The sequence below is a fragment of the Monodon monoceros genome, unplaced genomic scaffold (genome assembly GCF_005190385.1).
Source record: "Monodon monoceros isolate NGI ecotype Baffin Bay Population unplaced genomic scaffold, NGI_Narwhal_1 Super_Scaffold_5, whole genome shotgun sequence".
Lineage (NCBI taxonomy): Eukaryota > Metazoa > Chordata > Mammalia > Artiodactyla > Monodontidae > Monodon > Monodon monoceros.
Window position 1 is genome coordinate 16,015,806 of NW_021703782.1, and position 13,309 is coordinate 16,029,114.

The following is a 13,309-nucleotide window of genomic DNA, read 5'->3' on the forward strand; positions in this document are numbered from 1 at the left end:
TGAGGCTGATGCAGTCCTGTGTTTTGTGGTCCTTGTGGTCTTGTCGAGGGTCAGACAGTTCAACAAGCACCAGACGTGGGCTGCGGTCAGTGCCACAAGAGGTGACCACGTGGGTGGCATTGTGGAGACACATCACAGGGCTCCCCACTCAGCCTTTCTCTCTGCTGAGCTATCCTCATGCTGTCACACCATTTGCTACAGTAGATCCTTTGCTTAGGATGTTGGTCTCCCCAACACACTCATACACACTCACACTCTCACACACACTCATATATACTCATATACACACTAAGAAGACCTTGTGCAGAATATCAGGGCAAACAGAGGAGGGGGGAAACAGTGAGGGTGAGGTGGTGGGGATAAGGGGATGTTTCAGGCAGGAATTGGGGCTGGAATTGCTAAGGAGGGGTGGGGTCTGGAGTCCAGCCAGTGAGAGCACAACGTGAGCATAGGTTTGGGGACTGGGGGAACAGGCCTGGCTGCATGTGGCAATGAAGATGCCAGTCTGAGTGGGGCGGGCTCGTGGGTGAGCACTCACTACGAAGTTTCAGTCTTGCAAGATGAGTAAGTCCTGGAGACCTGGTTACAGTGATGTGACTGTAGTTGACAGTGTTGTACTGTATACTTGAAATTTGTATAGACCTTAAGTGATGGATGTGTTGATTGACTCGTGGTGAGTATTTTACAATATTTATGTATATTGGATTGTGCACCTTAAAAATATACTTTTTTTTTTTTTTTCTGGCCGTGCCGCTCGGTTTGAGGGATCTTAATTCCCCAACCAGGGATCGAACCGGGCAACTGCAGTGGAAGCGCAGAGTCCTAACCACGGGACCACCAGAGAATTCGCAAATAGATACAATTTTTGATGGTCAATATAACCTCAATACAGCCAGAGATGAAGAGCAGTGGGCTTTCAGAGTGCTGGCATGAGACCTGAGCAGGGATGGGGCCTGGCAGAGGTGTCCAGGTCGCCCCGGCCACACCTTGCTGGTGCCCGTCCTGGTTGGGAAGCCCACTTCCCCTTCCCTTCCCGGTGGGCTGTAACAGCTGACCTCCAAGTGCCTTCAGGTCAGGCCCATCGTGGGCTCCTCCATGCCCCGCTCCCCTCCATTAGGCCGCCCCTCCTGATTTGGGCTGAGGTGCCCGTGTCACCCCTGGGTGGCTTCTAATTACACTCAACACGCTTCAGCGGCTGCTGGCGGGGCTCGGGGGCCACTCCACAGACGGTTGCCAGTTCAATTTCATGCTAGAGTGGCGGGCAGCTCGGCAGGTCAGGGCTGCGCCACCTGTCAGGTGACCAGGCTCTGGCGTGGTCTCTCTGGGCACTGCCAACCTTCCTCCCCAGCCCCTTGGGGCTGGCTCACTGGGGAGATGCCCACTCATCAGGGGCTGTGGACCCTTCCTAATACTCCCACAGAGTCACTGTGGACGTGGAGAAGTTCAAAGCCCTGGTCTCATGCCCACCGCAGCCCCCTCAGTGCCTGATGACTCTGACTCCCTTTTTCCCCCTCGCTGTTTCCCTCCAGTGGTTTTCTGAACCATCGCCTGGTTTCTTTCAGCCCCAGCCTGGTTTTCTGCAGACTCACCATCTGGGGGCTTGTCTTACACTTGGTTTGATTCCAGTGGGGTTAACACACGATCTGTATGAGAGATGACGTATGTGAGGAACCTTACACACATGATAGGTGTTTTGAACCCTGGAGGGCTGTCTGGCAGGGGGCTCCCCCAGGCCTGGCCCCAGGGTCCGTCCACTCGGATGTGTTGACTAAGTCACTCTGGGTGGGACAGCAGGGGCGGACCTCCCAGGAGGAATGGAAGAGAAGCAGACCCTCAGAGGGACCCACCCACCATCACCCTCATACCCCCGTTCTTTCTCACAGAAACTGAAAGGAAAGGGCCTCTGATTCTGTTTTAATTATGGTCTTTTATTTTTTTTATTCTTTCATTTAAAAAAATTTCTTTATTTTAATTTTATTTTTGGCAGCGTTGGGTCTTTGTTGCTGTGCGCGGGCTTTCTCTAGTTGCGGCGAGCGGGGGGCTACTCTTGCTTCTCATTGCGGTGGTTTCTCTTGTTGCAGAGCACGCGTGGGCTTCAGTAGTTGTGGCGCACAGGCTTAGTTGCTCTGTGGCATGTGGGATCTTCCCGGACCGGGGCACGAACCCGTGTCCCCTGCATCGGCAGGCGGACTTTCAACCACTGCGCCACCAGGGAAGCCCTAATTGTGGTCTTTTAAATGAGCACCTACTACTCTGTGCCAGGTGCTGGGCGTGCAGAGGGAATAAGCCTGCGTCCCTGCCCTCAGCTTGGCTGGAGGCTGGTGTGGGTGGTCTGTCCCTCCCCAGCCCGTGCCCCCTCCCTCAGCTCTGCTAGCTTGGAAGGGCTCTGTGGTGGCCCTTGTGGGGCCTTTGGGAATGACAGCAACCCATGGCCACAGAAGGGAGTCTCCGAGTGAGGGCAGAGACAGGGAGCTGAGCGAGGGAGGGAGGGAGGGAGAGGAAGGCCGCACACCCCAGACACCCCTGGAGAGAGCGGCAAGATCACTTACCTCTATCCTCCTTCTTATCCACAGGTGGACCCTGGGGGAAGCCTTAGGAACCTCCTTCACTGACCCAGAGATGGTAGCCAGGTGGGGACCTCACATGAGTGATTGGATGTTAGCGTCAGTGGGCTCTCTGAGAGCTCCTTCCCAAATCCCAAAGGATGGAAGGCCAGTGTGGACAGTGGTTTGTGCACAGCACCCCCGGCCCCCGGCTCCTGGACAGTTTTCTTTTGGCTGCGCTGTGCTGACTCTTCCTCCAAATCCGCTCCCCCAAAGGACTTTCCCACAGTGGGGCAGGGTCTGGAATTGGAGGGACTCTTGTCTCCACCGAGGGGCTGCTGAGCAGAAATGTGGGTGTCTTAGGTACCAGAGAGGAGCCTGGAGCTGGGCAGACCCCGAGTTGGCCCTGTGTCTGTGGTCCTTGACGCTCTCTAGAGTCTGGCTCTCATATGCTTCCGTTCCTGGCTGTGGTTCCCTCTCCGGGTGGCCCTGCCAGTCTGGGGCTCTCTGGAACTTGGAGAAAGTGTGGCAGAATCTGCAGAACAGTGTCTCCCTCTGTCCCTGCTACACACACACACACACACCCCTTGTGTGAATTCCCTCCCTCCTGCCCAGTGGTCCCTAAAGCGAGGAATCTACAGGAAGCCATCAGTCTTGCACCCTCATCCAAGGTCCTTTGTTTCTGAAGCCCATCAGGCACCCCTGGTGTAGGCCCGACGGCCAGGCTGAGCAACATGCTGGCCCTTGTGCTCGTCAGTTCCTCTGAGCGAAGGGCGTCTCCTTCCCTTCTCTTCCAGCTCTCTGCCTTTGAATCCTACTTGGATGTCACCTCTTGGGTGGTCTCCTGACTCTGCTCTGGCAGAACTGCCTTCTCTTTGCTTAGGGCTCCCACTTTGCCTCCCTTCAGCCCCCATCACCACGTGTTCTGCTCCCCGCACCAGACAAGCATCCCTGGAGGGCAGGGGCCGCATCACCCCCTTGGTAGCCCTTATAACCGTGTGCTTAGTGCCTGGCATTAAGTGGGCGCTCCACACAGGTCAAGAGAAAGAGCCCAGAGTTCCCGATCATTGGATTGATGGGAACTTCCTGCTCTCTGTTCTAGAAAACGGTCTGTTTTGTTGCTCGCAGGCAACTCTATTCAGCTTCCCTCTCTCTCATTGATGCCCTCTGTGTGCCGTGAGGTATGAAGGTAAAGAAGTAGGTAAAGAAGGTGAAGATGCAGGAGGATTGGATAGAAGGCTCTTTTGTCATAAGATGGGACCTGGACCGGGGCAGTGCAGTGTGGGCAGGGCAGACTGGCAGTGGGTTCCCACTTTCCCTGGACTTGGTTTGTTTCCAGTGTCCTTGGTGTTCCCGGCGGGTGGCTCTGGGCCAGTTTGCGGGACCCTGTCATATCACCTTCTGCAGGGCTGCGGGGCCCTAGTAACGCAATCTCCTTTGCTTTCCTTGTCTCCACCGGCCAATTTCTGCTCTCACCCTTGCTAGTGCCCATCACATCTGGGGGAATTAAAAATGAGTCTGGAGGGCTTGCCATGAGCCCTCCTCACCACGTGCCGGCCACAGGCTCAGCAGCCGGCAGCCACGTCCGTCTCCTCAGCCCCCTGCCTGTTCCCTGGACGGGTCTCTTACTCAGCACGCAGGCTGGTAGCTGTCAGAGCACGGGACCCAGAGGCTGGTCAGTGTATCCGTATGCCTATTAGGCATATATTTCTGATTTACAAATTCGGCTCGTTTCAAAGCTTTGAGAGGCTGATGCATTCCTTCTTTTCTTCCCTCTCTCTGGCTCTCCCTTGTACTCATTCATTTATTCATCCGTCAATGCATTCCCTCATTTATTCAACGTAAATTCTTACCGCACGTCACCCTGTTCCAGGCATTGAGGCTGACCAGCATATGAGGCCGGTACCTTGGTCCTCATACCAGCAGGAGGGACGGGGTGCACGCTCAGAGAATTACGGGGCAGGAGGTGATGGGTGCGCCAGGGGGCTGGCTAAGGCGTTATGGACGCAGAGCGGGGAGGTGGCTTTGGGTTGGCAGTGGAAGCACAGGACTCATGGACCAGGTGTACCCTGCTGCTGGGCCTGGAGGAACAGAGAGAATTGAGGACACGGAGATGCAGAGATGTGGAACTGGGAGGGGTGGGCGAGGAGGGAGCAGAGACGGGAGTCAGGACAGCACAGGGCAGCTGAGGAGGGGGGCGGGTCCTGCCAGCTGAATCTGGCCTGCTGACTGTTTGAATAAATTAAGTTTTATTGGAACACGGGCCACACCCTATTGTTACGTATTGTCCACGTGCTGCAGGCAGAGTTAAGTTGGGACTGACGCGATGGCCGGCAGAGCCTAAAATTGTTACTCTCTGGCCCTTTGCAGAAAATGTTTGCCTCCCCCTGACCTAGAGGAACACAGGCCATGCGTTTGGGAGAACGCAGGGTTCTGATATGGGAAGGAGCGTGTGGGGAGTCAAACCTAATTTTCAGGTTGAACTGGTGAGTGTGGAGAGGCCGCTGAAGGCTTCTGAACAGGGATGTCTGATGACAAGTGTGATTTGGGAAATTAATCTGACAGCAGGTGGAGACTTGTTGTCGAGGGAGAGTGACTGGGGGACCTGTTAGGAGATTTTTGCAATAGTCAGTGATAGTCGATGGTCATCAGAAGTAAGAAAAGAGGGGTTGTACTAGTGGATGGTGGGGAGTGGAGGAGGGCGAGGTGTGTTACTGGGGGTGGGCGTGTGCAGGACGGAGGTCCCCAAGGGCACTGAGATTTGGGGATGGGGCCGGGGACAGAAGCAGGGGACACAGGAGAGGGCCTGCCAGCCCCGGCCAGGGGTTTTCCCATAGAGACAACACTGGACTTTGTCCCTGGCACCTGAACATGCCAGACCCAGTTTCGGGAGTGTGGACAGAGGTGGCAAGGAAGAGGAGGAAGACGATAATTTCCTTCTAACTTCCTGAGCAAAGGGCCCCTCTGAGAGAAATTTCTAGAAAGATGAACCTTGTCTTTGCTGCCATCCTCCCTTCCTGCCACCGAGATAATCGGGTGAGATAGGCATCAAGGGTGGTCTTGGGGAGGGGTGTGACCTCAGAGGACAGCTGTACCGTGGGGGGCTTGGGGAAGATAGAGCCTCTTCCCCCTCCCATTTGCTGAACTGGGGCAGAGGTGACCTTGTGGGTGTTTATTTCTCTCATCTGGGTGTGAGCAGGGCTGTGACTCATTCATCTTTGGAACCCCCTGCAGGGGAATGGTGTGGGGGGGAGTTAATGGTGAAGGAGACGGTGAATTTGAGCCTAAGGCTTGGGCATTAGGTAGTGGAACCTCTTTCTCTATGCACTTCCCCCATCTGCCACTTTCAGAAAAGGTTGGCTGACTGGCAAACACCCACACTGTTCTGTGTGCCCAGGACTGGGGGAGAGGTCTTGGGCTTGCTGTCGGGGGAGATTACTGCAGCCTTCACCCCTTCGCTGTCTGTTCTGTGTTTTCTGGAAGTCAGGTGGAGGGGTCCACTGGGGCCCAGACTTCTCCCTGGCTTTGCTTGCTGAGCTGTCAGGGTAGAGCTAGGATAGCCCCAGGCTACCAGCTGACCTGGGTCTCACCCTGCAGCCCCAGTCCTGGGAGTTTACTGGATGCAAACGCTGCTTCGCTCTGCATCATGCTTGGGGATTAAGGGGCGTTTATACTTGTCCAGAGCTTTAGTCTCATGTATCTCACGGTGCATCAGTGAGGTTCGCTTGACTATCGCTATTTTATAGATGAGGAAACCGAGGTGCCAGTAGATGAAGGGATTTGCCGGGGGTCAGTGGCTGAACCAAGACTGGAGCCCTGGGCTCTGGCCTCTGGGGTCCTTCCTTGGATCAAGGGGCTGTTCCACGGGGATGAGCACCAAGGCTTAGGACCCTGCAGTCTAAAAAGGGAAGGCTGGGATGGGTCTCTGAGGACAAAAGTCTGTAAGCTGGGTGTTGTAGCACTTGAAGGAAGTACTTGAGGACAGTGAGAGGAAGCCCAGTGTGTCACCTGGCCACTCAGCACGTGGTCAGTGTGTGGCAGGTCAGCCCTGGAGCCTGCCAGATGGAAAGGCCATTGGTTCAGAAGGGCTTGGGCAAGTGCTGTGGATGACGGATCCAAGGTGGGTCACTGAAGGGGCATGGGGAGGGGTCCTGTCCTGATCTTCATGGAGCCCAGTCCTTTTCCCCCACCAGGTCCCTGTGGCCTGTCAGAGACCACACAGTGGGTCGGATTCCTTTGGCCCTGGTCCTGGGAGGTGGCATCCCTCTCTCGCGATAATATGGGTCAGAGGACGGGATGAAGGGGTCCTCTCCTGTTCCTTCTCCTCCCCCGATGATCCCTCCCTCCCCCTCTTCCTTACCTGGTGCTCCTGTCTCCTTGGGTGCTGTCTTTCCCTTTTTCTCTACTTCATCCCTCCTCTCATTTCCTCTTACTCCTATCCCTTTCCTCCTTCTCCTCTTCCTCTTGCTTCCTATCTAATATTTGCCAACACCCCGTCCTGTGTCTTCCCTCTTCAGAGGAGACTTTCAAGTCCCAGGCGTCTCCAGAGCTGAGCGTTCAGATCCCACGTCCTCCCCCCACGGCTCCTCTCTGTGTGGTTGACCAGGCTAAGTTGTGTCCAGGTCTGTGTCCAGGACCCGGGGTTCCCTGAGAGCTGGCATCCTGTCACAGAAGTTCAGGCCAAGAGGTCATCTAGTTTAGCCATTTTCTCAACCTTATTTATTTTTAAGCCACAGACTTCTTTTTTTTTTTTTTTTTTTTGGTGGTACGCAGGCCTCTCACTGTTATGGCCTCTCCCGTTGTGGAGCACAGGCTCCGGACGCGCGGGCTCAGCGGCCATGGCTCACGGGCCCAGCCACTCCGCACCATGTGGGATCTTCCCGGACTGGGGTACAACCCCATGTCCCCTGCATCGGCAGGCGGACTCTCAACCACTGCGCCACCAGGGAAGCCCGCCACAGACTATTTTTAAAAATAATTCTGTATATCACTCCAACATATAAAACAAGTCAAAATGGAGCTTCTTGGTTGAGGTAGTGGGGAGGACCAGGGTCCCTAGCTCTCTGCCTGTGATTCCACACAGCCTCCTGTTTAGTGAGCACTGTGGGAGGGGGCGCCAGAGAGAAGACAGGGACCCTGGAGGGGGCGGAGACACGGCTGCTGTACCTGCAACAGTTAGAGCTGGAAAGGCTGCCAGGAAATATAGGTGCTGGGCTGCGTGGCACAGACCCTGACAGGCTACAGGATGTCATAGGTGGGGACCTAGCTGGGGCTGGGAGTTGCTCAGGGAGGTGACCGAATGAGGATGGTGGGGGGCATTCAGGTGTAAGCTAATGGTGACAGCGCAGCCTCTGAGGTGGGGTGGGCAGGCTCCATCAGGCAGTGACCTCCCACAGCCCTATCTGGAGCTGCACTTGGTCCTGGGCAGTGGAATCCAGTCCTTGGGTCCACAAGGGCCTCCGAGCACACACCCTTCTGCAGGGATGCAGGTTGGTGGCTTGGCTGGGCTAGATCTTGGCACCCAGAGTCACTGGTGCTGAGGTCTTATACAGGATCCTCCTTGGTTGAGTCCCTGATTCTGTCTCGGCTGCACTCATTGTCCCCATGATCACATTTCTACCTTCGGTAGTGACTCTGCTCTTGGCTGGGGCCTCTATGTGACGGCTGGGGCCTTGTTTAGCTGACCAGATGCCCTGGGTGGTAGATTGCCTGTGATGTTCAAGGCATCATTAATACCTCTGGCCAAGAGCAGTGGTTTAGGCCTAATTTCTTGGGCTTCCCAGTTGCTTCTGGTGGCCAGAGCCATTTGAGGCCAGTTTAGAAACATCACATCTCCCAGCTGGTTCCCATGGATCACTATTATGATGAAGACCGCAAAGGGATGCTTATCACACATACCCTCTGGTCCTCATCCAGGTGGTTGTGCCAGGGGTGGAAAACCCTGGAGTCATTGCCAAGCCAGCTTTCCTTTCTCATTCCTCACCTGGACCACAGAGCTCCCAGGTGCCACACAACTGTTTAGGATGGAACAGCCAACACCTGGCACCATGGCCAGATGTCTGCCTAACCTGCCCCAGTGGCAGACATCACTAATCAATCACAGCTCTCTTCCCCATGAGCCCAATGAGGACTCATGATTTTTCTGGAGCTGGCACTGGGATGCTAGTTGTGATCTGTGGCATTCATTCATTCATTCATTCATTCACAGACATGTTAATGAATGATGGTTAACAAACAGTAACTGAGTATAACATTTATTGAGCTGCTGTTATATGAGGAAAGAAAACATGGTCCCTGCCTCATCAAGAGGAGCTCTGAGTATGGTAGACAGACCTGGGAGTGGCTTATTACTCTATTAGGCTGTAAGTTGGAGAGCAGAGTTAGAGCTCCCTTCCTCAAGAGCCCTAACCACTGAGAGTGTCAGAGAAGGGCAAAGGTCTCTGTGCTGCTAGTGCTCTTTGCGTGTACCCTGTGATGTCAAGGGTGGACGGCAGGGCCACGGAATGTGTCGTCTCATCTGAGTCATGGGACAAACCCGGCCAGAGACCCAGCCCCGGTGATCCATCCTTACTAGCGCCTTCTCTCCCACAGGAGCAGGGGCTGAAGGCCAATAACTCCAAAGAGTTAAGCATGTGCTTCACAGAGGTGAGTGAGGGCCTGAGTGGGGGTGAGTGCCGGGGGCTGGGCCAGAGTGGGTTGTTTTCCAGGAGTGCCTTGGACTTGAAGCTCCCAGATTCCATTGCATGGACTGGGCTGGCTGAGCTTCTGGCCCACCTGGACCTGGGTAGGTGCTCACTCTGTTGGGGGTGAGGGTGGGTGGGTGTAGATGTTGCAGCCAGGGCCCTTACTTGTCTCTGGGGTGAGATGCAAGAGGCTGCTCTGAGCAGAGGTCCTGGCAAGCCTTCCTGACTCTTTAAGACAGGTGTTCCCAGCAGCCTGCTCTGTGCTGGTTCTGTGACATTGAGGAGGTGGAATGATGGCACAGGACATGGGCCCTTCCTTGAAGGAGCCCCAGCACAGGAGTAGATCTGTGACTATGTATATGTATAGCATATATATAACTTAGAGGAGAAGTAAAATTAGTGAAAGAGTCTGCAGAAGGAGAGAGAGTTCAGACAGGGGTGTGCAGTGGAGGCTCCGTGGAGGAGGGATTCCAACAAACTTAGGAACCCGGAGAACGGAGCTTCTCTCTTCACCCCTTGCCTCCCCTCCCTTCCTCTCTCCAGCAGCAGGTCCTGTGGACCCCGGGACTTTCTTCCTTTATTTTTATACCATCCCCATCCTCGCTGGTCTGCATCAGCCAGGCAGGGAGAGCAGCCTGTTGCCCTGGGGGCTGCTGCCTTGTTCCCCGAGTAGTCAGCTGAGGCATAGCCCAGCTCCATGGAAGCCTGGCTCTGCGAAGAGGGTCCCCTGGGTGACCAGGAGGGCAGGGGCCTTAGTGCTCCACTTCCAGAGTCTTTTATTCTTCTTTTTTTTTGCCTGATCCCAGCCCTACTGACTCGTTTGTCCTTCTCTCTGCTTCTGTTCCCGCTTCTGCCTGGCCACAGCTCACGACCAGTATCATCCCAGGGAGTAAAAGGGTGGTCAAACCTAACTCAGGCCCCCGCAGAGCCAGACCATCGGCTGCCTTGACCGCTGTCTCCTTCCTGATGCTGAAGCTGGCCTTGTAGGCTCTGGGAGATTTCCGAAAGCTACACGGACGAGAACACCCGCCTGACAAAATGGAAACACACACAGACACACACACACCTTGCAAAAAAAAAAAAAAATCTTTTCCCACCTTGTCTCTGAACCTGTCTCCTCCCAGGTTTCTTCTCTGGAGAAGTTTTTCTAAACCAAACAGACAAGCAGGCGGGCAGCCTAAGAGCTGGCCCAGAGGTCCGCTGGCAGGCGAAGCCCAGTGCTGAGGAGGGTACAAGGGCCTAGAGATGCCCTTCACTTTCTTCTGGTGTTTTCCTCTCTGGACCCTGCTGACATGAGAGAACAGGATGACATCCCCACCGCCTAAGGGACGTGGGCTGGGGCAGGATGGCTGCCACTCTTCTCAAGCTCCCCATTCTGGGGACCTGCCGGGGGCTGGCGGGGGACGTCGGGCAGCAGAGCAGCGAGGCTGCCCCCTTGGGGTCCAGCTGGGTACCTTCAGCACCTCCAGTTGGCTTCAAGGATGGAGGTTATTTCGCCTCCCTTCTCTGAGGGCTGGATCTGACCTGTGGAGGGTTGTGGTGCTGAGCCCCCTTGACCTCCACTGTAGCACAGGTTGGGAGGCTGGGCAGTTCCAGGGGGCTTGGGAGCCCAGCCTGCCTGGGATATCCCGTTGGGGGTTGGGAGCAAAACTTGGATGCCACCTCAAGGCTGATTCTTCCTGCTTGGTGGCAGGAGTTTTGAAATCAAAGAGAGATGATTTTTTTGTCCACTCCCTTGGTTTCTCTTGGGTCCATTTGGTGGTTCTCCCTTGGGAGGGAGGGGCTGGCGCTGAGAGGGGCAGAGAAGACCATCGGGGCCCGTCTACCTGCACCACACTCTGGTCTCTGCGGCTCTCTCCAACTCTTTTCTCTCTGCCTCGCTCTTCTCTTTCCTCATTTCCGAGACGTATGCACACTGTATGTACATTACACGGCTCCTTTCTCAACATATATGTATATACACATCCGTATACATATATCGTGTGGTTCCCCCTCCTTTCCTTTTTTTTAAGGAACAAAACTAATGAAATAATACCCTAACAGATGATCGAAAATGTATTACTGTAAAGTTTATTTTTTTTAATAATGTTGTCTATGATGGGAAACGAAGGAGGTTGGCTCCCTGTGTCCCCGCCCCAGTCGGGTTGACTGGGCAGTGGAAGAGGGTTCCTGATCTATATCACGCTTAGCAGAGGCTCCAATAAACGTACTAGGAAGCAGTCTGCCCTTCTGCCTCACTCTGGGTGTGCCTTTGCCCCTATTTTGTTCTTGGCCCAGTGCCAACCTCGTGGCTGCTTCCCCGGGGGCTCCTGGTGGGCCTTGGGAGGGCATGTGTGTCCGCGTGTGCACACGTGTGTCTGTCGTGTGTCCTCGGTGTGGGTGATAGAACTCTGTTAGGAGACAGTGGGGCTGAGGTCCCAGCTGTGCTGAGCCTGCGGGCCGTTCACCTGTCATCGCCTCCCTCCCTTCCCAATCAGCACCGATGGATGCCCGTTGGTCCCAAACTGGAAGAGAATGAAAGTAGCCGTGGGGATGGGGGTGTGGAGACAACCTGACATCACATCTTGCAGATGTTTTTGTTAGAAGGCTGCCTGGGTGGCCCTGTGAGGCAGCACAGTTTGTCTTATGTAGGGTGGGTGGTATCTTCCTGCTGGGACTCCGGTTTTTTTTTTAAGGTATGTGATTGTGAAGGCAGAGACCTGGCCTCTTGGGTCCCAGCAGAGAAGGAAGACAATTGTAGTCCATCCTTTTTCTCTTTTTCTCCGTTTGCCACCCAGGCTCTGCCCGGACATTGGGCCTGCCATATTCTCTTGGAGAGACTCTCCTTCAGAGAATACTAGGGGAATGCCTGCTGGCCGAGTGTGTGTGTGTGTGTGTGTGTGTGTGTGTGTGCGCGCACGCGTGCTGGCGGGTGTGGGCTCGTGTGTGTTCAGGGCATGTGTGAGTATGCGCACAGCAGCAGGGAGGAGGGAAGACTGCCAGGAGAAGGGATGTTCCTTGTGTCAGCATGACCTTCAGGGCTGCACATGATCCCATCCTGTCACCCCTGGGAGATGAGATGCTTCTCTCTCCCAATCCTGGGTCCCCCCAGTGGCTCTTGTTCCTGGCTGCACACACACTAGGAACATTGATCCCTGGTGGTGATCAGCTTGGTGTGCTATTTTCCAGCCTCTGATGGAGGGACAGTGAGCCAGCCTGCCCTCTTCCCCAGCCACTAATGGCCTTACGTGGGTAAAGCAAGGTAGAGCAGCTGTGGCGGTCAGCTGGCAATCCATGTTCTTTGCAAAGAGCAATGACTGATTCACTTAGAAGGCTTTGGGAGAAGTTGGCTTATAGAGTCAGTGGGAGATGGGAGGACCAAGGGAGGCTCGGGCAGGAACCAAAGGACATTTGAAGGGACAGAAGGAACAATCTACAGGGTCAGCGTGCCACTGTCTCTGTGATGAACGACAACCAACCATTGTCATCCAGCTGGCTCAGCTGGGGCCTTGTGCCTACCTCCTGCCCCACTTGGGTGGGAGAGGAGGCTGTATGTCACATCTGGCATCCCTAATGGAGATAAGCCCTTGGCTTGCATCATGGGGGAGAGAAAATTCCCCCAAAGGAAATGGAGGTGCCATTATGAAGGAGGAATAGAGGCTGGGCAGCTTTACCCTGCCTTAAAACATCTCCCCACCCAGGTATCACATAGCTGAAATTTTACCATTAAATATTTATTCCTTTGGTTGAGATGATTCCTGTTCTCCATGATCCTCTCAAAATATGTAAATAAAACTGGGAAGAATAAAGTTTCACTATATTAATGCTAATTGTTTAATGGCTTGAATGAATCTTAGTAACATTTAGGCATTTGAGCCTACACTTTGAAGTTAGGCTGGGGGGACAGATAAGTGGAGAGAAGCAGGAAAGGAATTGAGACAAGAATGGTAGGGGCCACCGGAGATCTGAAATTACTTTCGCGTTCTTTCGGGGAGAGTCGTCCACATGAAGTATAGGCCCACTGTGCCTTTACTGCAGAGTCAGCAGTCTGTAAAATGAGCTTTTTCTTTTTGCCACCAGCCCCATGGGGACTGCTGATCTGGG

The 13,309-nt window shown here is 54.5% G+C and overlaps 1 protein-coding gene across 2 annotated transcripts in view; it reads left to right on the forward strand.

Moving 5' to 3' along the window:
• Positions 1-11,451, forward strand: part of GFRA2 (GDNF family receptor alpha 2) — a 93,634-nt gene extending 82,183 nt beyond the window's left edge. For both annotated transcript variants that reach the window (XM_029202964.1, XM_029202965.1), the window contains 2 exons: positions 9,135-9,188; positions 10,091-11,451. In XM_029202964.1, coding sequence (XP_029058797.1) covers positions 9,135-9,188; positions 10,091-10,213 — 177 coding nt within the window. In that variant the 3' untranslated portion in view covers positions 10,214-11,451. The remainder of the gene's footprint in view (positions 1-9,134; positions 9,189-10,090) is intronic.
• Positions 11,452-13,309: the final 1,858 nt, after the last annotated feature.